Source organism: Rana temporaria, chromosome 1 (assembly GCF_905171775.1).
Source record: "Rana temporaria chromosome 1, aRanTem1.1, whole genome shotgun sequence".
In the NCBI taxonomy this organism is placed as follows: Eukaryota; Metazoa; Chordata; class Amphibia; order Anura; family Ranidae; genus Rana; species Rana temporaria.
The window spans coordinates 21,228,490-21,256,472 of NC_053489.1; the positions used below are offsets into that span (position 1 = coordinate 21,228,490).

The 27,983-nt window shown below is 44.6% G+C and overlaps 2 protein-coding genes across 2 annotated transcripts in view; both read right to left on the reverse strand.

The window, feature by feature from the left end:
* LOC120927981 (vomeronasal type-2 receptor 26-like) overlaps window positions 1-2,798 on the reverse strand; it is a 49,450-nt gene extending 46,652 nt beyond the window's left edge. Inside the window, exon 1 of the mRNA XM_040339059.1 lies at window positions 2,613-2,798. Within this exon, the coding sequence (XP_040194993.1) occupies window positions 2,613-2,798 (186 nt within the window). The remainder of the gene's footprint in view (window positions 1-2,612) is intronic.
* A 627-nt stretch (window positions 2,799-3,425) lies between these two features.
* LOC120928058 (vomeronasal type-2 receptor 26-like) overlaps window positions 3,426-27,983 on the reverse strand; it is a 33,653-nt gene continuing 9,095 nt past the window's right edge. The window contains exons 3-4 of the mRNA XM_040339174.1: window positions 12,734-13,516; window positions 3,426-4,121 (exon numbers count right to left, since the gene is read on the reverse strand). Coding sequence (XP_040195108.1) covers window positions 3,426-4,121; window positions 12,734-13,516 — 1,479 coding nt within the window. The remainder of the gene's footprint in view (window positions 4,122-12,733; window positions 13,517-27,983) is intronic.

Below are 27,983 nucleotides of genomic sequence, written 5' to 3' on the forward strand. Positions count from 1 at the left end.
GATAGCACATTTGTCACGCTGTAACAGACTGAAAAGCACGAAGACTGAAAAGCACGAATCGTCTCTCACCAAACTTTTACTAACACGAGGATCAGCAAAATCCGGCCAAGGGGTGGCACCATTTGAATGGAACGTCCCCTTTATAGTGCCGTCGTACGTGTTGGACGCCAACGCGCTATTGTCAAGCGTTTTTTTTTTCATGAACGTGTGTATGCATGGCAGGCTTGAGATGAATCACGTCGGGAAAAACGTTGGGTTTTGGCATGCCAGGAAAACTGGTCGTGTGTACAGGGCATAAGCCACTGGCCCACACTGGAGGAGGACTCATGGCAGGCTGACAATGTTGCTGCTAATACTGGGGCAGTTGTTTAGTGTTGTCAGCCTGCTACAGGAAGTGCTGTGACTGGTGTGATCATTGAGTAAGAAACTGCAAAGGATTCACAAATAATGAATTGCTTAAGAGCACTGAATACAGTGAGCCGTAATGCTGAACATACTGGGAAACAGTCAACAGCAAACAATCACCCCCCTATGGGCGGCTGGCATCGTGGCACAGACAGCACCCTCACCCGGGCGCCCTGTGGCGCGGCACTGAAACCCCCCTCCGGGAGGCCTGCTTATATTACAATGTGTGCATACAAATAATTATACTTTGTCATCCAGCTCTTGTGCAAAAATTATACAGTCATGGCCGAAATTGTTGGCACCCCAGAAATTTTTCCAGAAAATCAAGTATTTCTCACAGAAAAGTATTGCAGTAACACATGTTTTGCTATACACATGTTTATTCCCTTTTTGTGTATTGGCACAAAACAAAAAAAGGAGGGAAAAAAAGAAATTGGACATAATGTCACACACCAAACTCCAAAAATGGGCTGGTCAAAATTCTTGGCACCCTTAACTTAATATTTGGTTGCACACCCTTTGGAAAAAATAACTGAAATCAGTCGCTTCCTATAACCATCAATAAGCTTCTTACACCTCTCACCGGGAATTTTGGACCACCCTTCCTTTGTAAACTGCTCCAGGTCTCTCCACAGGTGTTCAATGGGATTTAGATCTAGACTCATTGCTGGCCACTTTAGAACTCTCCAGCACTTTGTTGCCATCCATTTATGGGTGCTTTTTGATGCATGTTTGGGGTCATTGTCCTGCTGGAAGACCCAAGATCTCAGACGCAAACCCAGCTTTCTGACACTGGGCTCTACAGTGCGACCCAAAATCCTTTGGTAATCCTCAGATTTCATGATGCCTTGCACACATTTAAGGCACCCACTGCAAAACAACCCCAAAACATCATTGAACCTCCACCATATTTCACAGTAGGTACTGTGTTCTTTTCTCTGTAGGCCTCATTCCGTTTTCGGTAAACAGTAGAATGATGTGCTTTACCAAAAAGCTATATCTTGGTCTCATCTGTCCACAAGACGTTTTACCAGAAGGATTTTGGCTTACTCAAGTACATTTTGGCAAACTGTAGTCTTGCTTTTTTATGTCTCTGTGTCAGCAGTGGGGTCCTCCTGGGTCTCCTGCCATAGCGTTTCATTTCATTTAAATGTCGACGGATAGTTGGCGCTGACACTGATGCTCCCTGAGCCTGCAGGACAGCTTAAATTTCTTTGGAACTTGTTTGGGGCGGCTTATCCACCATCCGGACTTTCCTGCATTGCAACCTTTCACCAATGTTTCTCTTCCTTCCACGTCCAGAGAGATTAGCTACAGTGCCATGGGTTGCAAACTTCTTGATAATGTTGGGCATTGTGGACAAAGGAAAATCTAGATCTCTGGAGATGGACTTGTAACCTTGAGATTGTTGATATTTTTCCACAATTTGGGTTCTCAAGTCCTCAGACAGTTCTCTTATCCTCGTTCTGTTGTCAATGCTTAGTGTGGCACACACAGACACACAATGCAAAGACTAAGTGAACTTATCTCCTTTTTATCTGCTTTCAGGTGTGATTTTTTATATTGCCCACACCTGTTACTTGCCCCAGGTGAGTTTAAAGGAGAATCACATGCGTGAAACAATCTTATTTAGCCACAATTTTAAAAGGGTGCCAAGAATTTTAACCAGACCATTTTTGGAGTTTTGTGTGACATTATGTCCAATTTGCTTTTTTTCCTCCCTTTTTTTGTTTCGATCCAATACACACAAAGGGAATACAAATGTGTATAGCAAAACATGTGTTACTGCAATACTTTTCTGTGAGAAATACTTGATTTTCTGGAAAAAAATCTGGGGTGCCAACTATTTCGGCCATGATTGTAGATGGGATTGAGGGGGGGAATGAGTGCATACAGGTGAGGTGGCCGGTGTGTGGATTCAGTGGGATGGCCCGTGGGCAAGCCCTGGGGAATGTTGGTGGACAGGCTTGAGGGGGCCCAGGCCTAAGCTGTGTATGGGGGCCCAAAAATGTATGATGGCTGCTCTGTGTCTATGGTATTGTTTTTTCGAAGGAGCAGGAACGTATATACATTTTTCACAAAGCTCATGGGTAGGTATTACTAGAAAATGTCATTGCTTGACTATAATCGTTACACATCTGTCGTGAAAACTGTACAATGGGTGGCCAATGTCATGAAAAGTGAAAGCCACATGTGCTCCTCCTCACCTTATTATTGCCTTGGTTCCATATTATTTCATTGGGGTCAATATGAATTTGGTCTTCCTCTTTAGCCCATGGTGTGTACAAGCCAACATCAATATAGCTATTTGGTGGTGTGGAACCGAAAGCACACATGGAATTAGCTATTGTGTATTGGAAAGGAAATTCACCATTGTCATCAAAGAAGGTCATTCTGTCTGCGATCTTGAATGGATTTTTTATTTGTTTTATATATTTATGCAACTGGGAGACAAAAAAAAAACTCAAACAAGTTAAAGTTTAAACTGTTTATATTTTGTTTTCCTTTGTTTCTATTGCGCTTTATCAACATGTTATTTATTTAACCACATGTCAACCGGCACACAACGATATACGCCGGCTCAGCTGGGCAAATGGGCGCAGAGGTATGTCCCCTTTAACAACTTAAGGACCGCCTAACACCGATGTACGTCGACAGAATGGCACGGCTGGGCACATGGACGTATATATACGTCCCTTTTAAGAGCCCAGCCGTGGGTCGCGCACGCGACCCAGTCCGACGCTCCGTGCTCATGTTTTGGTTTCTTGGACCTTTGTTTATCCGGTGTAGAGAAGGGGGAATCAGGTGGGCTCCTAGGCAGTGGCGGAAGAGCATACTCCTGGTACAATTCAGGGAGATCCAGCATCTCCAAATTTAGTGCCTCACAGAAGCCTGGTAAATCGGCCGGCGAGCGCAAGATGTGTTGTTTGCCTGCAAGTGTGACGACTAAGGCAAAGGGGAAGCGCCAGGTATATTTTATGTCCTTCCTCCTGAGTTGTTCCAGCAGGGGGCGCAGTGCCCTACGATTTCTCAGTGTGATTTGTGATAGATCCTGGAACCACATAATATCCGTGCCATTGAAAACGATATGCTTGTTTACCACGTGCCTTCCGCATTATATCTTCCTTAAGTGGAAAGCTCTGGAGACAACAAATAATGTCCCTAGGTGGAGCATCATCCGGGCCCCTAGCCCTGAGAGCCCTGTGCGCTCTAACAAAGTCAATCACAGTGTCCTCTTGCCTCTCCAACAGGCTATTGAACACTCTTTGTAGTGCAGGAACAATCTGATCGCTCTCAACCGACTCTGGTATCCCCATCACTCTAATGTTACATCTACGGCCACGATTGTCCAAATCCTCTAAGTGGTGGTTAATTTCAATAAAGTGAGAAGCATGAGTGTCCACCACCTTTTCTAGCCTTCGTATAGCTCTATCTCTCTGCTTCCCCTTCACTTCCACAGCCTCCATTTTGTCTGATAAGACCAGCAGGTTGGACTTCAGGTCCGTTATCGCTGCCGAGAACGTGGCCTTAATGTCAGCCGCAATGACCGACATGTCTGCAAAGGTAAGTGGCTTGTTGGAACGAGAGCGGCTCCTACCTGAGTCCTCGGCTGTGTATTGCGAGTCCTCGCTGAAGTCATCTTCGTCCGGCTGGGACCGTGCCATCTTGGAACTCGCCACGTTGTTCCCAGAGGCCTTGAAGAGTTCAGAGATGCTCTGGGAGAAGGAGGCGACTGAACTATGGAGGAGTCTGGTGGTTCACTCTGCCCATTTCTAGGGTCCGGTGAGCAAAAGAAAAAGCTGTCGGCTGTGTCTGATCATGGAGCTCTCTCAATGTGCGTCCATCCCGGTCGCCAGTTAAGCCACACCCTTGCAACATATACTTTTTAACTCTCAAACAGTCAGAATAAGGAAATCCATCTAAATAGAAAAATCCCAAGAAATGCAATTCTTTGCAGATAGGTACTCCAAGATGGACTCAGGTAAAGAGTGATAGGTGTACACATCCAAATTCTTGTGACTCAGCAAACCACCGAAAATCCACCACCAGAAAGGGTGTACTCTTACCAGTTGACAGACCAGATTAGCCTGTGGCTTAAACCTAGCCGGGGCCTTTTCCTCACAATGATTATAGGCAAAGGTCCTCACCACTCCACCGGAAGGGCTGGATATATGGGGTCACTGCTGAACGATGTTTTCCCCACCAGCAAGATGATAGCTCAAAGCTGGCGATGTGTCAGAGGCAAGATGTGTCTGTCAAGTATTCCAATCGGCAACACTCCAATAGGGATAAGCATGATCAATGGATTCCCAGTAGATCAACAATCATAACCTTGAGGAGGCATATGGGAGCCGAGACACAGTGAGAGAAGAGCCCAGGCTTCACCTTCAGGCGGAAAAGGCTGCACTGACGGGCACTGATAAGGCAGCACCGTTGGACACCGATGAAGTGGCACCAATGAGGTGGAACTGATGGGCACTGATGGGCACTGATAGGTGTCACTGGTATGCTGCACTAATGGGCACTCATAGGGGGCACTAATGGGCACTTAATAGGCGGCACTGATGGGTACTTATGGGTGGCACTGATGGGCATTGCTGGGCATCATTGATTTAATTTTTTTCCATAATGGTGCCAGTCAGTGCCCATTTGTGGGCACTGATTGGCATATATTGGGCATGTATTGGTATATGTGGATGGCCATGGGAGACAAACCTGGCCACCCACATGTTAGGGGCTTCCCTGGTGGTCCAGTGTGGGCATCCATGGGGGGGGGGCTTTGCTGATAAACAATCAGCGCAGACCCCCCTGTCAGGGGAGCCACCCATCAGCTCTCCTCTACTCGTGTCTGTCAGACGCAAGTGAGGAAAGGCCGATCAACATCTGTAATTGGACACAGCTGATCACTTGGTATCGAGCCTTCGTTGGAAGCTCTTTACAGACTGACACACCGCACCAACGATCACCACGAGTACCTGTGTATAGTGAGCAGGGCAGCCATCAGGAATTATGGGGCCCCTTACACAGCTTCAGGCATGGGCCCCCTGGAGCAGAGAACCGGGGGGGGGTGCTGCCGCCTGAAATTGATAAGCGGGGGGGGGCTGCCTCGAATTGAGGAGGTGGGGCCTTTACAAAAAAAAGAAGAAATAAAGAAAAATATATATAAAAAAGGGGGGTAGCCATCCGGGGGCCTGGGGACCTCTGGGCCCTTTAATAATAAAAAAAAAATTATATATATATATATATATATATATATATATATATATATATATATATACATATACATACATACACACACACTTTTTTTTTTTATAAAAATAAATTGCAAAAAAGGGGGGTTGCCATCCGGGACCTCTGGGCCCTTTAATATTAATAATAAAAAATAAACCTCTAGGCCCTTTAATAAAAATAAATACAAAAAAATATAAAAAACAAAAAATAAACATTTATATAAAAAAAAAGTGGGTTGCCATCCAGGGCCCTGGGGACCTCTGGGTCCTTTAATAAAAAAAATAAAAAATATATATATATAAACAAAAATACAAAAATAAACATTTATAACAAATAAAAAAGGGGGTTTGCCACATGGGGCCCTGGGGACCTCTGAGCCCTTTAATAAAATATATATATATATATATATATATATATATATATATATATATATATAACAAAGAAAATAAATAAATAAAATAATATAAAATGTATTTCTTTTTTTATAAAAAAAAGGGGGGTTGCCACCTGGGGTCCTGGGGACCTCTGGGCCCTTTAATAATAATACACACACATATATATATATATATATATATATATATATATATATATATATAATAAATTAAAAAATATATAAAAAATATATAAAAAAATATATGTTTTTTATAAACAAAAGGGGGGTTGTCATCCGGGGCCCTGGGGATCTGCGGGCTCCCCGTACCCCTAAAAATATTGGCCCTTTAATAAAAAAATAAATAAAAATATATTAGAAAAAAAACTATATTTTTTTATAAAAAAATAAAAAAAAGGGGGGGTTGCCATCCGGGACCCTGGGGGCCTTCGGGCCCCTGGGGACCTCCGGACCTCTAAAAAAAATATGGCCCTTTAATAAAAAAACAAAATACAAATATATTAAAAAGATTTTTTTTTTTATATAAAAAATAAATAAAAAAAAGGGAGTTGCCATATGGGGCCCTGTGGGGTTGCCATTTGGGCCCCTGGGGACCTCCAGGCCCCTTACAGGTGTACTTCCTGTACCCCCCTAATGGCGGCCCTGATAGTGAGTACGTGAGTGTGTGAATACCTGTGTGTAGTGAGTACTTGAGTGTTGTGTATATCTTAGTAGTGTGTGTGGATTGTTAGTACCTGAGTATTGTGAGTGCATGTGGACTGTGAGTACACATGGGCTGCGAGTGCACGTGGGCTCTGCGTACCTGTGTATTGTATTGTTGAGTACTAGGGATGAGCCGAACACCCCCTGGTTTCGGTTCACAGCAGAACATGCGAACAGGCAAAAAATTTGTTCGAACACGCAAACACTGTTAAAGTCTATGGGACACCAACATGAAAAATCAAAAGTGCTAATAGGCTAATATGCAAGTCATTGTCATAAAAAGTGTTTGGGGACCCGGGTCCTGCCCCAGGGGACATGTATCAATGCAAATAAAAAGTTTTAAAAACTGCAATTTTTTTCTGGAGCAGTGATTTTAATAATGCTTAAAGTGAAAAAATAAAAGTGAAATATTCCTTTAAATTTCGTACCTGGGGGGGGGGGGGTGTATAGTATGCCTGCAAAGTAGCACTTGTTTCCCATGCTTAGAACTGTCCCTGCACTTCTATCAGATAGAAGAAAAATCCCTGAAAAAAAACATCGTTTCGACTGGGTCAGTGAACTTAAATACCTTGGGATTATGTTAGCCAAATCAATTAAAAAAACGTACGAGATAAATTTTATCCCATTGCTAAACGAAATTAAGAAAGAGACAAAAAGGGTGGAAAATAGAGCAATATCATGGATAGGACGAATCAACTATTGCAAAATGGTCATTATGCCAAAGGTCCTATATAAATTCCAGATGATCCCCATAGCCCTCCCGAGAACTCTACTCTCAGCCCCTAATAAATTAATTATGAACTTTATATGGAAGAACAAGAAACACAGGATATCTTCTTAAACATTAATGCAACCAAAAAAAAAGGGAGGACTCGCCGTTCCGGATGTTAAGAGATACTACGATGCGGTTATTTTGACAAGGGTGGTGGAGTGGGCCAGACTCAATAAAGAAAAAAGATGGGTAAGTTTAGAAAATGAATTATCACAGGCAAGGTTAGATAAGATAATTTGGAACCCCCCCAAATTTAGGACACTGGACATAAACCTACACGAGATAACAAAAAAGGCACTGAAAACATGGGATATAGTATATAAAAAAATTGAGAAAGAATATAACTCACCTCTTATAGCACTGAAAAACAACGATTTTTTTGCACCGGGTAAGACACAAGTGGGGGGGCATTGGATTAAAAAAGACACGGCACAATTAAGAGACATTATGAGTCAGGGACACATTAGAACACTACAGGAGTTAAAACTTAATAAAAATTTAATGGAAATCAATGAGTGGAGGTTTCAGCAGCTTAACCATTTTATCCAAGGTCTCCCACACCCGTTGAGGTCAGGAGACCAGCTGTCAGACTTGGAAAAAATCTGTACCACGGAAAGATCCAAAGGTATTGTTTCAAAACTTTATAGGATCTTAATGAAGATGGGGGAGCCGGGTAAACCCCCATTCATTGAAAAATGGGAAAGGGAATTGGGCACAAAGCGGGATAGGACTACAATAGAGAGAATGTTGACTCTGACCCACTCCTCCGCGGTGGATAGCCGCACGGCGGAAATGTGCTTTAAATGCATTGCCGGTTGGTATATGACACCGGATAAATTAAAACAATTTAAAGAGGGGCAGACAGGGAACTGCTGGAGGGGGTGTAGCACACTGGGAAATATGGCACACCTTTGGTGGGGATGCCCTAAGATAAAAGAGTACTGGGAAAAAATATTGGGATGCGTTGAGGAGATCACAAAGAAAAAGATAAAGATGGACCCATGGGTTGTCTTATTCCATGGGGGAGAAGAAGGTATTAAAAGGTACAGGGAATCACTGATACCGCACCTCCTGAACGCCGCCAAGAGATTAATCCCTAGAAGGTGGCAAGACCCAGACCCCCCTCTGATTTGGGAATGGATCGACGCAGTCGAAGAAACATACAAAATGGAAGAATTGAAAGAGGGTTTAGAGGGCAATAATATTTTATTAAGCACAAAATGGGAAAACTGGAGGATCTTCAAGAAATCTTGGAGCTACGCAGAAAAGCTAAGGGAAGAATTTTAAACGCTCTCCTAGAAGAATATTAGAAAGATCTACAGGTCTGAAGAAAATGTCTAAGGTGAGACAGGGGAGGGGGGGGGAGGGGTAGAGGTAAGGGGGGGTAAAAATTTAAAATGGTCAACCTTTTGGTATTTTTATTTGCTCTTTTGCAAGAGGAGGTATATATGGGTTTATATGGGTTTATTGTATATGCGCATGTCATAATAGCATATGTATAAAAAAAAAAAAAAAAAATCATAACAAAAAGGAAATAAATAAATAAATAAATAATATATTAAAAAAATAAAAAAAAATAAAAAAAAAAATAAATAAAGAGAAACCCTTATAAAGAAAAGCGACACTAATGATGCAAAACCAAAATAGAGATGCAATGGGCTGGTACGTAGAACATGAGCATATATCCGCACTCTATGAGGTAGAGTCTGAAGTGAAAAAAAAAAAAAAAAAAAAAAGAACTGTCCCTGCACAAAGTGTCATTTCTGAAGAAAAAAAGACATTTAAAATCACTCGCGGCTATAATGAATTGCCGACTCCCGGCAATACAGAGAAAAGCCATTCATAAAAAAAAATGCTTGGAGGTCCGCCCAAATTCAATTACCAGGCCCTTCAGGTCTGGTATGGATATTAAGGGGAACCCCGCGTCAAAAAAAAACAAAACTATGTGGGGTTCCCCCAAATATCCATTTCAGACCCTTCAGGTCTGGTGTGGACATCTCATCGCTGGATCCTGGACCTGGATAAAGAGAAGTTCTTCTCATCACTGGACCCCGGTGGAGAGGAGATCACCCATCGCAGAATACCGACAGTGTTGGAGCGGAGACCGAGAGTGGATTACCACCTCTGGAATCTTTTTTTTTTTATTTTAATTTTAATTTTTTTAATAAAAGACTTTTCCAATGGTGTCTGTGTTTATTTTTTTTTACAATTGTTACACTTTCTTTGCTAAATGGTAGGGGTACAATGTACCCTATTACCAATTCACATAGGGGGGCAGGGTCTGGGGGTCCCCTTTGTTAAAGGGGTCTTCCAGATTTTGATAAGCCCCCCGCCCGCAGACCCCCACAACCACCGGGCAAGAGTTGTGGGGATGAGGCCCTTGGGGACATGGTGCTTTGAGGGGGCCACAGACCCCCAAAGCATCCTCCCAATGTTAAGGGCATGTGGTGTGGTATGGTTCAGAAGGGGGGGGTGCTCTCTCGTCCCCCCTCTTTTCCTGCGGCCTGCCAGGTAACATGCTCGGATAAAGGGTCTGGTGTGGATTTTTGGGGGGAACTTCACGCCATTTTTTTTTTAAATTTGGGGTGGAGTTCCCCTTAAAATCCATACCAAACCTGAAGGGCCTGGTAATTGAATTTGGGGGGGACCCCAACGCATTTTTGTTTTATGAATGACCTTTCTCTGTATTGCCGGGAGCGGACAATTCATTATAGCCGCGAGTGATTTTAAATTACTTTTTTCCTTCAGAAACTACGCTTTGTGCAGAGACAGTTCTAAACAAAGGAAACAAGCACTACTTCACAGGCATACTAGGTACAAAATTTTAAGGAATATTTCACTTTTATTGTTTCACTTTTAGCATTATTAAAATCACTGCTCCTGAAAAAACAGCAGTTTTTAAAACTTTTTTTTGCATTGATACATGTCCCCTGGGACAGGACCCGGTTCCCCAAACACTTTTTAGGACAATAACTTGCATATTAGCCTTTAAAATTAGCACTTTAGATTTCAAACATTCGGGGTTCTAAATTTCACACAAACTTTTGGTCTGTTCGCAGGTTCTGGTGCGAACCGAAGGGGGGGGGGGGGTGTTTGGCTCATCCCTAATGCAGCCTCTGTGCCCATAAAATGCAGACACTGTGCCCATCATATGCAGCCTCTGTGCCCATCATATGCAACCTCTTACCCATAAAATGCAGCCACTGTGCCCATCATATGCAGCCACTGTGACCCCCTCTCAGCCTACTTGCTGTCTGACCGGCACTTACCCCATCTTGGTGGCGGGTCAGGCAGCAGGTAATGGTGGTGAGCTGTGGGACATGCAGCGGGTCGGGGACGAAGGCTCCTGTATCCTCCATGGTTTCCGTGTGTCTCTTCTTTCGTTCCGCTAGATGTCCAATAGGAATGTCTGCACCTTCAGCCAATCAGGTAATGGGTATTAGACCTGCGCTTTCTGATTGGAGGAGAGGTGGTTTAGGGTTAGAAAAGCAAAAATGTATTTGCTTTTCTAACACATCTGGGTGGACTCCAATATTCTGCGCTCTAAGTCCACCTTTTTTGAAGCCTATTAGAGCTTGTGGCTCTAATCAGGTGCTTAAAAAAAATACCCCTGCCGCTGTAATTAAGGCGTCCTGCATCCAAAAAGGGCCGGACGCCTGAATAGGGGGTGGCTACAGCGTCCATGGATAGATTCATGCAATGCATAAATCTATCCATTCTACATTCTACGATTGGACCACCACTGGCGCTATATGAATCCTGTATAGCAGGGGTCGTCAACCCCCGGTCCAGCTGGGCCGCAACGCACAGGACACATTGGCGGGCCGTACCGCCGCTATATCCGGGAGCTCCATTAGAAATTCAGCTGCCCGAGCAGATGACGCCATCTCCCTGCGCTACGCAGAGGCGCGCCGCTGTCCCACCCTAACATACGGGGCTGAAAGGCTACACTACACAGAGGCGCAGCCGCCCGATGAGAGCAGAGAGAGAGTTACATCATCTCTTCGCCCACCCGCTCTATGCATTCCCGCAATCTAACGGCTCCCCCTCACATTCCCGCGCTGAGACTGTGTAAGTACAGTGGGCACTGCTGAGGGACTTTTATATTGTTTTATAATGGCACATGTATTTATTTATTTTATACTGGGACATTTAATCATTTTTTTATACTGGGACATTTAATCATTTTTTTTTTATACTGGGACATTGATTAAATGTCCCAGTATAAAAAAAAATGATTAAATGTCCCAGTATAAAAAAATGATTAAATCATTTTTTTATACTGGGACATTTAATCATTTTTTTATACTGGGACATTTAATCACTTTTTTTATACTGGGACATTTAATCATTTTTTTATACTGGGACATTTAATCATTTTTTTATACTGGGACATTTAATAATTTTTTTATACTGGGACATTTAATCATTTTTTTTTAATGGGACATTTTAACAATATTTTTACACTGGGACATTTAGGGCTGGTTCACACTGCAGCTATGTCAGAGTTCGGATTTGATTTGCACCGCACTGCAGTGCACTTCACATGCGATCTCTATGCGATTTCAGCCATAAAAATTGTATGGTTGAATTCACATCAAACTCGCACAGGACCCTTTTTTGTCCGTAGCAGAAACGGATCGCATGGGTGTTCACACCCATGCGAACCGATTCCTGTCCGAGTTTGCAGATCGCACTGCGATATGCGAACTGAATTGGGGGTGTTGTTAACTTTTAACTGACACTCCCAGCAGTTCGCATAGGGCAATGTGAACTGCCGCCGCAAAACCTGTGATGCGGGAACCCGCAATGGATTTGCAGGGTTCCCGCACTAACCTCTAACGCAACACATCGCGATTCCTCCTACCGGGCCTTGGAAAAATATTCTTCCACAAACCGGTCCTTGGTGCCAAAAAGGTTTGGAGACCACTGCTGTATAGCATTTTATTAAAGCTCAAAATGTTTGGTCAAAGTACTCCTTTAAAAAAAATTCTAATGCCGCATACACATGATCGGAATTTTCATAGGAAAATGTCCGATGGGAATTTTCCATGAAATATCCTGAACGTGTGTATGCCCCATCGGACTTTTTCTGTCGGAATTTCCAACAGACTTTAGATAGAGAGCATGTTCTCTATTTTTTTGCACTGTCAAAAGTCAGACCGTGTGTATGCGGCATTACATTTATATACAAAAAATAATTGACAGAAGGTGGCGCTATACTGTTTTACCTGCTTAAATCTGTTAATATTAAAACTACGATTGATCTTGGTGAAATAATGTATAGCTTCAGCCATCGCTTCTACCGCAAAATACACTTGTAAAGATTCTCCATAAAGCGTTTGTTTGCCAGACATTGAAAGAGTCAATCTTATTAGCGCGTCACTAGAAGTGGTACATTTTTGGAAATAAATATTCTTTCCATTTTGAGTTGATGTTATATTGTATAATGTTACGGTCAGATCATCCAACAAAAGCTGAACTTGTGGACCTTTTGACAATAAATCCTCATCAAATAGATTTGTATTTCTAAGAATTTGTAGATCAAAAAACTTGAAATGCAAAGATGTTATAAAACTTTGATAAAAAGTTATTGACTGGATTTTCTCTAAAGTCCAGGCTGGGGGGAGGATAAGTATATTGTTTTTGTTGATCCGAGTGTATTCAACAATGTATGTTTGAGCATTGCTTGTGAAGGAACCGCAAAGTATTAGAACTTTACAATTTACTTCATGAAGTGTGTCTGTCCACTGATCCATTGCAGCATGATTTACAGTTATTCTTTTTTCAAAAGCCACACAAATCTCCTGGGAAGCCAAATGTCTCTTCAGAATTTGTGTCTCCGTCTCTCCAGTATCATCATCTGAGAAAAGTATTCCAACCCAATTCCAGCCAAAATGTTTCACTAGTTTGGCAATCCCAAAATAACAGACATGATCATTCTGAACGGTCCTGAATACATGCGGGTAAAGGAGTCTGTCACTTAATGAGTAGTCGGTGGCTCCATAGCTGACCTAAAAAAAAGAAGAATATTAAAGCACAATTCCACTTTTGCTGAGAAAAAAAAAACATTCCCCTCTGGGTGATTGATGTACATTACAAGGATTATTACTGTAGCGCCCCCTTACTTTCAGTACGGGCACTACGCTAAAATTAGTGGGGCATGGGAGAGTTACTTTGCTCCCATTCACAATTTATTTAAGTTGGGACTTCTGTCATTCCAAAAATTTCCACTGGGTCAATCTGTACTCCAGGGATGCAGTACCATCCCTGGCTGGCAGTTGGCGCTGGTGGGGTTCTGGCAGAGCAAGTTTTTCTCAGCAGCCAATTAGATGAGTTTTTCCCTCGCAAGGCATGCTGGGGAATGGTATATCTCTGACAGGTGTCATGTGTTCTAAAATCTTCGCGGGGTCCCGTTCCAGATGCGAAATCCACCTTCAGGGTGTGCGCATCCATGGACCCCGCCAGCGTTGCAGGCTACACAAACCCTCATCCGTAGGTAAAAGGGGACCCCAGTGACTTACTGGGTTCCCGGTTCGATTAAGAGGATCCCAGGCCGGGAGCCGTTCGATTGGGGGGGATCGGCTGAGGAGAACCCGGAGGCAGGTTGTCCAACAGGGCTTGAACGAACCAATCGGGGATCTGGTGACTGGAATGCTGACAGGTACGCTTTTCTGTCATCCGGTAACCTATCTTAAAAATCTACTGGGAGGATCTCTTCTGCTCATCCATTAGCTCCTTTAAAGTAATTGGCCTGTGGCAGAGGCCCTAGAGCCAGGTCTGTGAGAGAGACCTGTTCCTCCCAGAAAATCCTAAGCGACACTTCGGCTGCCAGGCTTGAGAGAGGGGTCTGTCCGGGGGCACTTTACCCACTCCAACTAAGAGTGGTGACGAGTAATAATTTTGGTACTCTATTGAGCAAGGACTGCTCAATTAATATCCAGGCCTGATACCGCAAGGTTCCCCTTTATTTTCATCAGCCTTTCTTTTCCTAATTGATGTTGGCCGTGTTGGCTTGGAAATAAAGCATTGGAAAAACCTTTATTCACTGTCTGGACATTCGCTCACTGTTTTGGCTCACTGCTATCACCCCTAGACACACTACAGGGTAACTTAATCCACCAATCCCAAAACAATCAGCGGCTCCTTCGGGGGTATCGCTACACGTGGGGGCTCGTCTGGGATTCCGCTGTTACCATTAGCAACCAGAAAAAGTGAGCGGTCATTTACTAAAGAGTGAAAAGTGTCCGGTGTTGTGTACTTGTTGTACTTGTTGTACTTGTTGTGTACTTGAACTGTCCGGCGGCGAGGGAGTTAACCTTGCATCGCTAAGCTTGGGCATACGTGCGGCCTAGCACGCGCCTACAACGTGTCCGGACAAGTTCTTCCAAGTAGGAGGAGCCACCCTCCCCTGCGTGATATGTGCAGTGTGATTTCAGATGCAATATCTGAAGAGATAAAATTAATCCCACAAGTTGAGGTCTTAAAAGATTTGACCAGGACGACTCCTTTTGGAAATCATGAATGGAGTTTTATGTCTTCCTTACATGCACAATACAAGGAAGTAGAAACTGTACTCCAGAATCACTGGCATGTACTGTGTCTTGACAAAACGGTACTTCCGGTAACTCCAAAATGTATATACCGAAAGGTACCTAATATAAGAGATAAAGTGGTGAAAAAAGTACTTGACCAACCGACAAGACCAGCATCCTTTTGGGATAAAAAGGGCTTCTTTGCCTGCCGAAAATGTAAATCATGTAAATCAGTAACAGAACCAATGAGAGGTATAGCTAATTTTAAATCCACTGTGAATAACAAGGAATTTGCTATTAATGAGTTTATCACGTTTAATATTACACACTTAGTATATATATTTAAATATTTTTTAATATACTTTTTAATATATATTTTTTTTTTCCACAAAAAGTTTTTATTAGGTAAAAAGTAATCATACATATACGTGTACAGAAATGCATATGTAGAAAAACATGACAATTCTTCTGGTAATGTAAACATGACATAATATTTTACAAGGTAACACAAGTTATTACGACATCAATGAGCATGTATAGTAGAACCGTGCGATATTTAACATATCACCAGATAGATTCTATAAGCCTATGAACAAATTATGGATAACCGACATTTGTGGCTCAAGTGTGGGGCCTGGAGGACTTTTGGTCGGCTACATCGCCAAGGGGGCCCAAGGCCCTGGGTGGGGAGGGGAAAGAAAAAGGGAGAAAAAAAAGGGGGGGAGGGTGGGTCCAGGTCGTGAGAATCCTTCTACCAGGTAGTCACTTGCTAACAAGGGAAGAGGGACTTGTAATAATCTGAGTTCCTGAAATGTGACCAGCAGGCCCACGTCGTTGTAAATTTCTGAATACGGTCTTGGGCAGTATGAATCAATTCCTCCATCTCCTCGATTTTGGACACCCTGGTCAGCCACTCTCTGATGGTTGGGATATCCATTGAACGCCAGTGGGTGGGGATGCAGAGTCTGGCCGCATTGACCATATGCATGGCCAGCGATTTCTGATAGGTGTGTCGGGGTAGGGTTGTGTGGTGTAGAAGGTACTGAGCTGGGTTGTAATCTAGGTTAAAGGTGGTAACCCAAGATATTATGAAGTGGACTTCTTTCCAGAATGGTTGGAGCAAAGTGCACTCCCACTCCCATACCAGATATGTATCATAGAGCCTATTGCACTTTGACATCTCCAACATATGTTCGGAACTGAGGGCGAGAACTTGTGTAAGCGAGCCGGGGTCCTATACCATTTAGTTATGATTTTATATCCATTTTCCTGGATAGCTACATTCATCGATCCCTTATGAGCAAATGTATAGATTCAATTGTAAATCTGCTTCCCAAGAGGTATGTAATGAATGTGTCAAGGAAGGATCAGTATCAGCTTGAAGAAGGGCATAAATGTATGAAATTAGGTGTCTCTGGGGCGTAGTGCGTGTGCAAAGTGCTTCAAATGGTGTGAGACGCCTACTCCATGTTTCATTTGAGTTTGTGGAAGTAAGAAAGTGTGTCAGCTGTCTATATGACCAGAAGGGGAAGGCACCAGTACGAGAATCGGAGATCAACTCATCGTAGGAACGCCTACGGCCTTTATGAAAGAAATGGCAAGCCAGAACCTCCTTGTGTGGCCATTCCAGTTGAAGGAATGTTTTGGATTCTCCCGGTGGGAACTCAGGGTTCTCTCTCACGGGAGTCAGTGGACCTGGTTGTGAGGATAGATTGAAGAGAGACATTGCCCTCCTAAAGGCCAGTAGTGAGGGGAGGATGAGAGGGTGCTGCCTGATGGATTGGGGCTAGTATCTGGGTACCAACCAAGGGAGTGTATGTGTCAGGGTTTGTGAGAAGGAGTTTTCTAGCACCACCCACGATTTCCCCTTTTTGTGAGTTTTCCAATCTACTACTCTGGTCAGTTGGCAGGCTAGGTAATATTTGTATAGGTCAGGTAGGCCAATTCCACCCGCCGTTTTAGCACAGGTCAGGCGCGAATATTTAATGCGCAGGGCTGTATTCTTCCATATGAAGGCTGTGCAGGCCGTTTTGTATGTCGCAAAAAAGGAGGGGGGTAGGTGGATTGGGATTGCCTGCATTATGTATAAAAGGCGAGGGAGGACAACCATTTTAATGAGGGCCGAGCGCCCGAACCAGGATATGTTTAGGGTGGCCCAAACTTTCAAGTCCGTTTGAATTTTGGTGAGGGAGAAAAGGAAATTTTTGCTATATAGATCTGATATTTACCTAGTGATTTGAATTCCCAGGTAGGTAATGGCCTCAGCTTTCCATTGAAAGGGGAAAGAATCCTGGCAGTGAGAAACGTCTTGCGGGGACAATGTTACATTAAGCGCATGGGACTTGGCATAATTAATTTTAAGTTTGGACAGTACACCAAAATGATTTATGTCTTTCAGTAGGTTAGGTAAAGAGAGTCGGGGGGCTTGCAAGGATAACAGTATGTTGTCGGCGAAGGCGGCAACTTTAAATTCCCTACGTTCAAAGGGAATGCCCTTGATGTCTGAATTGCTACGTATTCTGTTCAACAAGGGCTCTAATGTCAGGACAAAGATCAAGGGGGATAGCGGGCAGCCCTGACGTGTGCCGTTGCTGATAGAGAAGGCGTCCGACAGGAGGCCATTAGCCTTCACTCTAGCTGAGGGATTAGTATACAGAGCGTCGATGTGCGAGAACATGCGGGGAAGGAGGCCTATGCCTTTCAGTACCTCCCGCATGTAATCCCAGGCCACCCTGTCGAACGCCTTCTCGGTGTCAAGGGAGAGCAGAAACCCCTTGGTGCCTGACGAGGTGAGCCAATGGTGCAAATTTAGGGTGCGAATAGTGTTATCCCTGACTTCCCTGCCCGGGATAAAACCCACTTGGTCAGGCATTATGAGACCAGGAATCAGCGACAACAACCTGTTTGCTAGTATCTTTGCATACAGTTTAATGTCTACATTGAGCAGGGATATTGGCCTGTAGTTCGATACTTGTGAGGGGTCCTTACCATCTTTCGGGATAACTGCTATATGGGCTTCTAGCATTCTTCCTAGAGAAGCGTGGGGATTCGCGAATGAATTAAACGTTCGTAGCATCTGAGGAGCAAGATCATCTAGAAATCATTTGTAATAAACTAAAGGGAGACCATCAGGGCCCGGGCTTTTACCCACCTTCATTTGTTTTATTGCCAGTCCAAGTTCCTCCATGGAGAGATAATATATATTTTTAATATATTACGTCTTCTTTAATATATTATATTTGTTTGATTGATTAGTGTTGATTGTTTGATAACCAATATAATAACCAATAATTAAGACCAACTGGGTAATCCTTTTAGACCTACCTCTATGTAACATTCAACTCTTTTTGTCTTTGAAAAAATGCTTGTGAATGGCATTGGAACAGAGTTGTTGTCAGTGCCAACACAATTGTGAGAATATTGAGGTATAGAGGTATATATATATATATTTATTCTGTTTATGGCTCGATCTTTGTAAACTCTGTTTACATTTAACCACTTCCATACCAGGCACTTACGCACCTTCCCGCCCAAGCCAATTTTCAGCTTTCAGCACTGTCGCACTTTGAATGGCAATTGCGCGGTCGTGCGACGTGGCTCACAAACAAAATTGGCGTCCTTTTTTCCCCACAAACAGAGCTTTCTTTTGGTGGTATTTGATCACCTCTGCATTTTTTTTTGCGTAACAACTAAAAAAAGACTGAAAATTTAGAAAAAAAAAGATGTTTTTATTTTTTTCTGTTAATTTTTTGTAAATAAGTAAGTTTTCTCTTTCAATTACGGGCACTGATATGGCGGCACTGATGGGCACCGATGAGATGGCACTGATGGACATCGATGAGGTAGTACTGACGGGCACAGATGGGCACACATAGGCGGCACTGATGGGCACACATAGACAGCACTGATGGGCACACATAGGCGGCACTGATGGGCACACATGGGCAGCACTGATGGGCACTCATGGGCGGCACTGGACACTCATAGGCGGCACAGATGGGCACTCATGGGCGGCACTTATGGGTGGCACTGATGGATACTTATGGGTGGCACAGATGGGCACTGATAGGTGGGCACTGGGCATGGATGGGCACTGTGGGGTGGCACTGATGGACACTGTGGGGTGGCACTGATGGACACTTGGGGTGGCACTGATGGACATTGTGGGGCAGCACTGATCTACCCATGTTGCCAGTCAGTGCCCATTTGTGGGCACTGATTGGCATCTTTTTTTTAAAAAAAAAGCTTTTTTTTTTTTTAAGACTTTTTTTTTTCAATGCTTTTTTTTTTGTTTGGCCCACCCTGGTGGTCCAGGGTGGGCTTCCCTGGTGGTCCAGTGTGGCGATCCGAGGGGGGGCTGCACTGATAAACAATCAGCGCAAACCCCCCCTGTCAGGAGAGCCGCCGATCGGCTCTCCTATACTCGCGTCTGTCAGACGCGAGTGAGGAAGAGCCATCAACGGCTCTTCCTGTTTACATCGTGATCAGCCGTGATTGGACACGGCTGATCACGTGGTAAAGAGTCTCCTCCGGAGGCTCTTTACCGAGATCGGAGATGCAGGGTGTCAGACTGACACGCACCCCGCATCACCGATCGCCGATGTAAACATCCCTTGTAATAGAAAAAAGCATGACAGGTCCTCTTAAATATGAGATCTGGGGTCAAAAAGACCTCAGATCTCATATTTAGGCTTAAATGCAAAAAAAGGAAAAAAAAATTAAACTGTCATTTTTTCAAATGACAGGAAAAAAAAAGACGCTGGGCGGGACTGACGTTTTGACGTCACTTCCGCCCAGCAGAGATATGGGGACGGGTGGGGGCGATTTTTCCCTCAGTCGCATCCCCACACAGGTGCCGAACGGACCCGATCGCCTCCGCCGCTACCGACGGCTCCGGTAAGCGTCGGAAGGCGCGGGAGAGCGGTGGGAGGGGGGGGCCCTCTCCCGCCACCGATAACGGCGATCTTGCAGCGAATCCGCCACGGAGACCGCCGTTATCGTTTACAGGACCGTTGCCACTAAAGATTGATACCTCGGTTGTGGCAGCAGCTGCTGCCGTTACCGAGATATCCATCTTTAAAGTGCCGCCGTTAAAAGACGTAAGGCGGTCGGCAAGTGGTTAATATCACCCAAAATGATTAAGAGTAAAATTACCATGTATATGAGCTCTAAGTGATGTTATGTGATCGCTGTGGTATAGGGTGTGTTTACTATAGCATAGCTCCAATGAACCAACTCCCTAATGCACATGCTTGTTTGATCCGGGACACGAGGGGTTAACGCTGAATACGCCCTGTAAACAGATAAGATCACTATTTAAACTGTGTTGTTACGTCGAGAGGCCACGTCCTCAGAGGAAGTCGGAAGGACGAAACATCAGGGCGTGACCTCACGACACACAGGAAGCATTACACTGTGTGCTGCGTTCCAGCTGCGCTCCAGTGTGTGGTAGTAGAGCGGTGTCTATCCACGGTGGACGGGACTGACACATGCAACAATATACCACTCTGAGCCTAGGAACCAGCCCGGTATTTGCTGGGTGTTTTAAACCACCTTTTAACTTAAGCTGTTAACCATATCAATGCGCTGATTGATACAGCTTGTGGAATAAAGACTTTAAAATGGTATTACACCATATCTAGGGCCAGATTCAGCATTGAATTACGCCGGCGTATCTATAGATACGCCACGTAAATTCAAAGCTGCGCCGGCGTATCTTTTTTCTGTATTCAGAAAGCAATTAGCAGGCAGACATTAGCCTAAGATCCGACTGGCGTAAGTCTCTTACACCGTCGTATCTTAGGGTGCATATTTACGCTGGCCGCTAGGTGGCGCTTCCGTCGTTTTCGGCGTAGAATATGCAAATGACCTAGATACGCCGATTCACAAATTTACGTACGCCCAGCGCTATTTTTTTGCGTTGTTTACATTAGGCTTTTTTCGGCGTAAGGTTACTCCTGCTATTAGGAGGCGCACGCAATGTTAAGTATGGCCGTCGTTCCCGTGTCGAAATTTGAAAAATGTACGTTTTTTGCGTAACTCATCCATGAATGGGGCTGGACGTAATTTACGTTCACGTCGAAACCAATGACGTCCTTGCGGCGTACTTTGGAGCAATGCACACTGGGAAATTCCACGGACGGTGCAATCACGTCGGGTCACCAAGAATTAACATAAAACACGCCCCCTCATCCTCATTTGAATTACGTGCGCTTACGCCGGCCCCATTTACGCTACGCCTCAGTAACTTAGGAGGCAAGTACTTTGTGAATACAGCACTTGCCTCTCTAACTTACAGCGGCGTAAAAAAAAAAATACGAAAATACGATACGCTGCGCCACCGTAACAATGCGCGCCCCTACCTGAATCTAGCCCCTAGTCTTTTCTTTGCCCTCCTATTGTTCTGATATTAGGAGCAAAGCACACTGATCAACTGCTGGTCCTGGAGTTGGAGGAATTCGAACAGAGCAGAGATTCAGAGCTAGTTAAAGCGGGGGTTCCGCGGGTTATCAATTTTTTTTTTATATATTATTCTTGCGCTCCTACCTTTAGCACCCCTGCACCAGTGTGTCCCACTCCTTTAGCCGCCGTAATCTGTATTCTCGAGGAAACAATATTTTATAAAAACGAGCGATGTGCGTTTCCATTTTAACTGCGGGCACTGTGAAGCCCACAGGGTAGTCTTCCGGGATACGCCGTCAACACTACACGCTTGCTCAGTCACGTGACCCGCGAGATATCGTGGGATTAGAGCACAGCGCGTCTCCTGGGATTCTCAGCACTCAATCCCAGGAGACATAGCATAGCGCTGGTCGGGGGAAAAGGATCATACACGCCCACTCCCCGCGGGGAATTTTGATTGACAGGACACAGACGGCAGCAGTACAAAGGTAACAATGGCGATTAAAAAAAAAAAACGAAAGTTTTTCACCCAAAGTGAAAATTTAGGGTGAACCTCCGCTTTAAACTCTACCATCAGTACATTACCTTAAAGCGGAAGTAAACCTGTCCATAAAACAGTTACCTTTCCGGCATGTGTAGGAAATGTAACACTCCCATTGGTTGTGCTCTCAACCAAACTGTCAAACCATCCAATGGCTGGTGTCATAACTGATCACATGTGCAGCATCATGGTAGTTGTAGATTAAACAGAGACCAAGATGGCAGCTTCCTTGGCTGAAAATGATAGGAGGGTTTACTTCCACTTTAAGGGGAGATTGACATGAGAAACAACTGAAGGGTGGAGTGTGCACGCTTGATGTCACTTGCAGCAGACAGCTCACCACTCTTTTCAAGAACATTTCTTTCACTGGACTCTTGCTTTTACTCTAACATCTTGAGAACTTTTTCTTCTATGCATGGTCATAGAAAAGAGAGGTCACAGTTTCAGTGACAACTAGCGCTGCTTTAGTAATTAATAAGTATTTATGTATTTATCTGCTTATTAGAATTTACTATATATTTTGATGTTTTTATTTTTTAAGCGGCTGCTGACAGGTTTATTTGAATGATAAATGGTAACATTTAATGATTGTTGTCTTGTTACAAATACCTCTAGCCCATAGCGCCGAGATAGTGGAATTAGGCCTATATCTTCACTATTTCTTTATATAACTATAGAAATGTACCTACTTGCGACCAAAATCCTTGTATCCGGGGGCATAAGCTTAACCACCTCCAGCCCGTGCTATAGTCGAATGATGGCTAAAGCATGGACCTTTATTGCCGGGCGGGCATCTTCCTGTGCATGAGCTGCCTGTGTGCCCCTTGTGGGGCATGTGCAGCGCGCTCTGTAAACACTGAGTTAATGAGACCCTGGCCCTTTACCACATGGTTAGCTGTCAGCCAATGACAGCTGATCACGTGATGTAAACAGAAGATCGGTAATCGTCTTTTTTTCCCCTCACGCTAACAGAGTGGGGGGGGGGGGAAGCCAGCCACTGAACTTCTGACAGAGGGACATCAGTCCCAAACAAGGAGAGGCACTGCTGCTATGAGGTGCCCTCTAGTGCCAGTAGTTCTGCCGCTTGATCGTTCTTTTAGGCAGCAGGAGGTGACGTCCCCCCCTCCCGCCGCCATCGGGTGCTTCTCCGGGCCATCGGGGGCCTAGAGAAATAATCGGTCAGTGCTGGCCACCAGATGGTCACCAGTCATCTCTATGACCATCGGAGGCCCGGGCGCGACGTTATGACGTCACGCCCGGGTACCCGGAAGTAAACAAAGCCGCAATCACGGCTGTCGGCATGATATCAGTGAATTTTTTTTCACAATCTCATGCTTGTAAGCCTGGAGGAGAGATGTGAGGTCTTTTTTAAATGCCCCTGTCCCCGGTAGCTTGTGCTCGGAAGCGAACACGCATGTAAGTCCCGCCCACATGTGTAAACGCCGTTCAAACCCCACATGTGAGGTATTGTTGAATGCGTTAGAGCATGTGCAACAATTCTAGACCTCCTCTGTAACTCGAAAATAGTAACCTGTAAAAAAATTTAAAGCGTCGCCTATGAAGATTTTTAAGTATCAAAGTTTGGCACCATCCCATGAGTGTGTTCAGTTTTAAAGCGTGACAAGTTAGGTATCAATTTACTCGGCGTAACATCATCTTTCATGTTATACAAAAAAAAATGGGCTAAATTTACTGTTTTGTTATTTTTTTATTCATGTAACCGTTTTTTTTCCCCAAAAATAGGCGTTTGAAAAATGATTGCGCATATACCGTGCGAGAAAAAAAAGTTGAAATGACCGCCATTTTATTTCCTAGAGTGTCTGCTAAAAAAATATATATAATGTTTGGGGGTTCTGATTAATTTTCTAGCAACAAAAATTGTGATATTTACATGAAGGAGAGAAGTGCCAAAATAGGCCCGGTGGACAAGTGGTTAAAGGGGTTGTAAAGGTACAATTTTTTTTCCTAAATAGCTTCCCTTACCTTAGTGCAGTCCTCCTTCACTTACCTTCCTACCATTTTGCTTTTAAATGTCCTTATTTCTTCTGAGAAATCTTCACTTCCTGTTCTTCTGTCTGTAACTCCACACAGTCATGCGAGGCTTTCTCCCTGGTGTGGAGTGTCGTGCTCGCCCCCCTCCCTTGGACTACAGGCGAGTCAGGACGCTCTCTACGTTGCAGATAGAGAAAGGAGCTGTGTGTTAGTGGGCGTCCTGACTCTCCAGTAGTCCAAGGGAGGGGGCGAGCACGACACTCCACACCAGGGAGAAAGCCTTGCATTACGGTGTGGAGTTACAGACAGAAGAACAGGAAGTGAGGATTTCTCAGAAGAAATAAGGACATTTAAAAGCAAAATGGAAGGATGAGGTAAGTGAAGGAGGACTGCACTAAGGTAAAGGAAGCTATTTAGAGAAAAAAAAATACCTTTACAACCCATTAAGACTTTTATCAGCAGGAGCCTGGAAGAACAGAGGCAGCGGTGGAGTGCACAGGTAGTGACTAGATTTGTCCTCACGGGATCAACAGGTATTTTTTGTACTTATATGATAAAATGCATTCAGTATTATATTTAACAAACCAAAACCGACCAAATAAGAGAAGTACAATTGTTATTAACCTTCCCTCTCCACCCCCAAAATATGGTCACTACAAGAAACTTGGCATGTCAGTGTAAACCTTCTATTCAATTTTTTTTTTTTTCAATAAGATTTTATTGAGAATAATATATAACAGACATATGAAAACAAAATCAAACCAGGTTCGACATATCGAAATTAGGGTGAGTAATGCGTTTTCTTGAAGCGGCGAATACAACAATTTTAGACTTTGAGAATAAAGAACATATATCAACTATATAACAGAATTTTGAGTAGAAAGTTACCATAATAAAAGAATAACTCTGAAAACATAGAGAACTAAGGGCCAGATCCACAGCCAGCCGCCGTAACTTATCTTTTCCCATTTAAGTTACACTGCCGGAAAATTTCTACCTAAGTGCCCGATCCACAAAGCACTTACCTAGAATTTTTCGGGTGTGTAACTTTAATTCCGCCGGCGCAAGGCGTTCCTATTCAAATGGGGGCGAGTCCCATTTAAATTAGGCGCGCTTCCGCGCCGGACGTACTGCACATGCTCGTGACGTCATTTTCCCGACGTGCATAGCGCAAAATTACGTTACGCTGAGCTTCGTGAATCGCGCCGGGACAAAAAAGTTGCGACGGGAAAAAAAAAAAATTTAAAAAAAAGACAGCGTCGCTGGAAAGAAGGGTCTGCTTTTACATGGTGTACTAACTTTACACTTTGTAAAAGCAGCCCTAATGTTACGATTGCAAACTAAAACTTACGGAGAAAAAACGAAGCTGAAAAGCTTTGTGGATCTCCGTAAGTGCTAATTTGCATACCCGAAGCGGCATTTCGACTCGAAATGCCCCCAGCGGCGGATACGGTACTGCATCCTAAGATCCGGCAGTGTAAGGCCTGGTACACACGATAGGATTGATCCGCGGATACGGTCCTCCGGACCGTATCCGCGGATAAATCCTCTGGCGGATTTGGATCCGTTGGCATGTACTCACCATCGGATCCAAATCTGTGCGGAATTCAACCGCGGTGACGTGTCGCGCCGTCGCTGCGATGATGACGCAGCGACGTGCGCGACGCTGTCATATAAGGAAATCCACGCATGCGTCGAATCATTACGACGCATGCGAGGGACAGGTTCGGACGGATCGATTCGGTGAGTCTGTACAGACCACCGGATCGATCCGCTGGAGCCAATTCCAGCGGATAGATTTGTTAGCATGCTAACAAATTTTTATCTGCTGGAAATCGGAAATATCCGCGGATAAATATCCGCTGGAACGTACACACCAGGGGATCTATCCGCTGAAACCGATCCGCTGAGATTTTTCAGCGGATGGATCCTCTCGTGTGTACGGGGCCTAAGTCCCTTACACATGTCGGATTGTCTGCTTATCTATTGGAAACTGATTCTGTGGATCAGTTCCAAAGATAGAAACAGGGATACGCAGGCGGAACAGCAGATCCGCCTGCGTATCTCTTTTGAGGATCTGGCCCTAAATGTAGTTAGTTTGTGTGGATCAGAGTACCAGTATTATGCTGAGCCTACAACCATAAAAAAAAAAACCTATAGTACGCGGTCCCTAATGATCCGACTCAATGGTCGTAGGTGACCCCGATAGACCTAAAAACTAGCAACTACTTCCAGATGCGTGGAGCAGAGAGAGACAGCTTATACGATCCTCATGTTCTGGTATAGGACCCCAGAGGTTATCCATAAATATGTTCCCTCTATATCCCAGAAATGCTGGAGATGCTTACGAGATATAGGAACGCACTACCATATCTTCTGGGAACCCCCGTTAATTCTGCCATTTTGGTCCTCGTTCCAATCAGTGCTCCAGTCTGTGTTGGCGATGGACTTCCCAAAAGACCCGGCCCATTACCAGTCCCTGGAATATCTAAACATGCCAAAAAATTGAGGTCATATATTCTCTTAGCCGCCAAGAGAGTAATACCTACCCATTGGTTACCCCCCACCCCCCCCCCCCCTCCCCCCACACAATCCCAATTGATCTTGGCTATAGCAAAGGTATGTAGAATGGAACATATGACATCAGTGATTCACGACTCTGCCTCAATTCTCAAAGATACAGAATCCTTGGGACAATTCCTCTTTCATTCCTGATTCGCTATCCTGAACTGTTATTCAAATGTCCCCCAGGCCAGTGGTCATCAACCCTGCCCTACAGGGCCCACTAACAGGCCAGGTTTGCAAGATAACTGAAATACATCACAGGTGATATCATTTACTGCTCAGTGATTCCAGTATTCTAGTCTGCATCTCCCCAATGTAATACATAAAACCTGGCCTGTTAGTGGGCCCTGTAGGGCAGGGTTGATGACCACTGCCCTAGGCAACTAGTTCCTTCTAGGGTTGAGCGAACCCGAACTGTAAAGTTCGGGTTCGGTACGGACTTTGTGTTTTTCCCGAACCCGAATAATTGAAAAAAGTTTGGGTCCGGGATCGAAGTTCGGGGGAAAAAAAATGCGCGGAGGTCCCCGCAAATTCAATAACCAGAACATTTAGGTCTGGTATGGATATTAAGGGGAACCCCGCCATCAATTTAAAAAAAAATGACGTGCGGTTCCCCCTAAATATCCATAACCAGACCCGTTATCCGAGCACGTTGACCTGGCCGGCCGCAGAAAAGAGTGGGGGACAGAGTGCCCCCCCCCCCTCTCCTGAAACGCACCAGGCCACATGCCCTCAACATGGGGAGGATGTCCCCATGTTGATGGGGACAAGGGTCTCATCCCCACAACCCTTGCCTGGTGGTTGTGGGGGTATGCGGGTGGGAGGTTTATCAGAATCTGGAAGACCCCTTTAACAAAGGGGACCCCCAGATCCTGACCCCCCCCCCTCTGTGAAATGGTAATGGGGTACACTGTACCCCTACCATTTCGCGAAGGAAGTGTAATGTATTGTAAAAAAAAACACACTGACACCGTAGAATAAAGTCCTTTATTAAAAAAAAAAAAAAAACCTCCAGCAGTGATAATCCACTCGTTCCCGGCTTCCTGCGTTGTCCTGATCCTGCGACGGCTGCGGGTGATCTCCAGAGATGAGACGATCCTGCGACGGCCGGGTGATCTCCGATCCAGCGATGTGAAGATCCATCCAGAGCGCAGCAGCATCCCCGACCTCCTCTCACCGCTGGACACAGCCCAGCGAATGAGCGGCTGAAGCTGTGACATTACTTATATAGAGGAGGCAGGGCCACCCGTCACGTGACCCCGCCCCCTCTGACGTACCCTCTGCTACGTCACTGGGGAAGCCCAAGAAGAGGGAAGACTATGGGCTTCGCCAGTGACGTAGCAGAGGGTATGTCAGAGGGGGCGGGGTCACGTGACGGGTGGCCCTGCCTCCTCTATATAAGTAATGTCACAGCTCCAGCGCGTCATTCCGCTTGGCTGTGTCTGG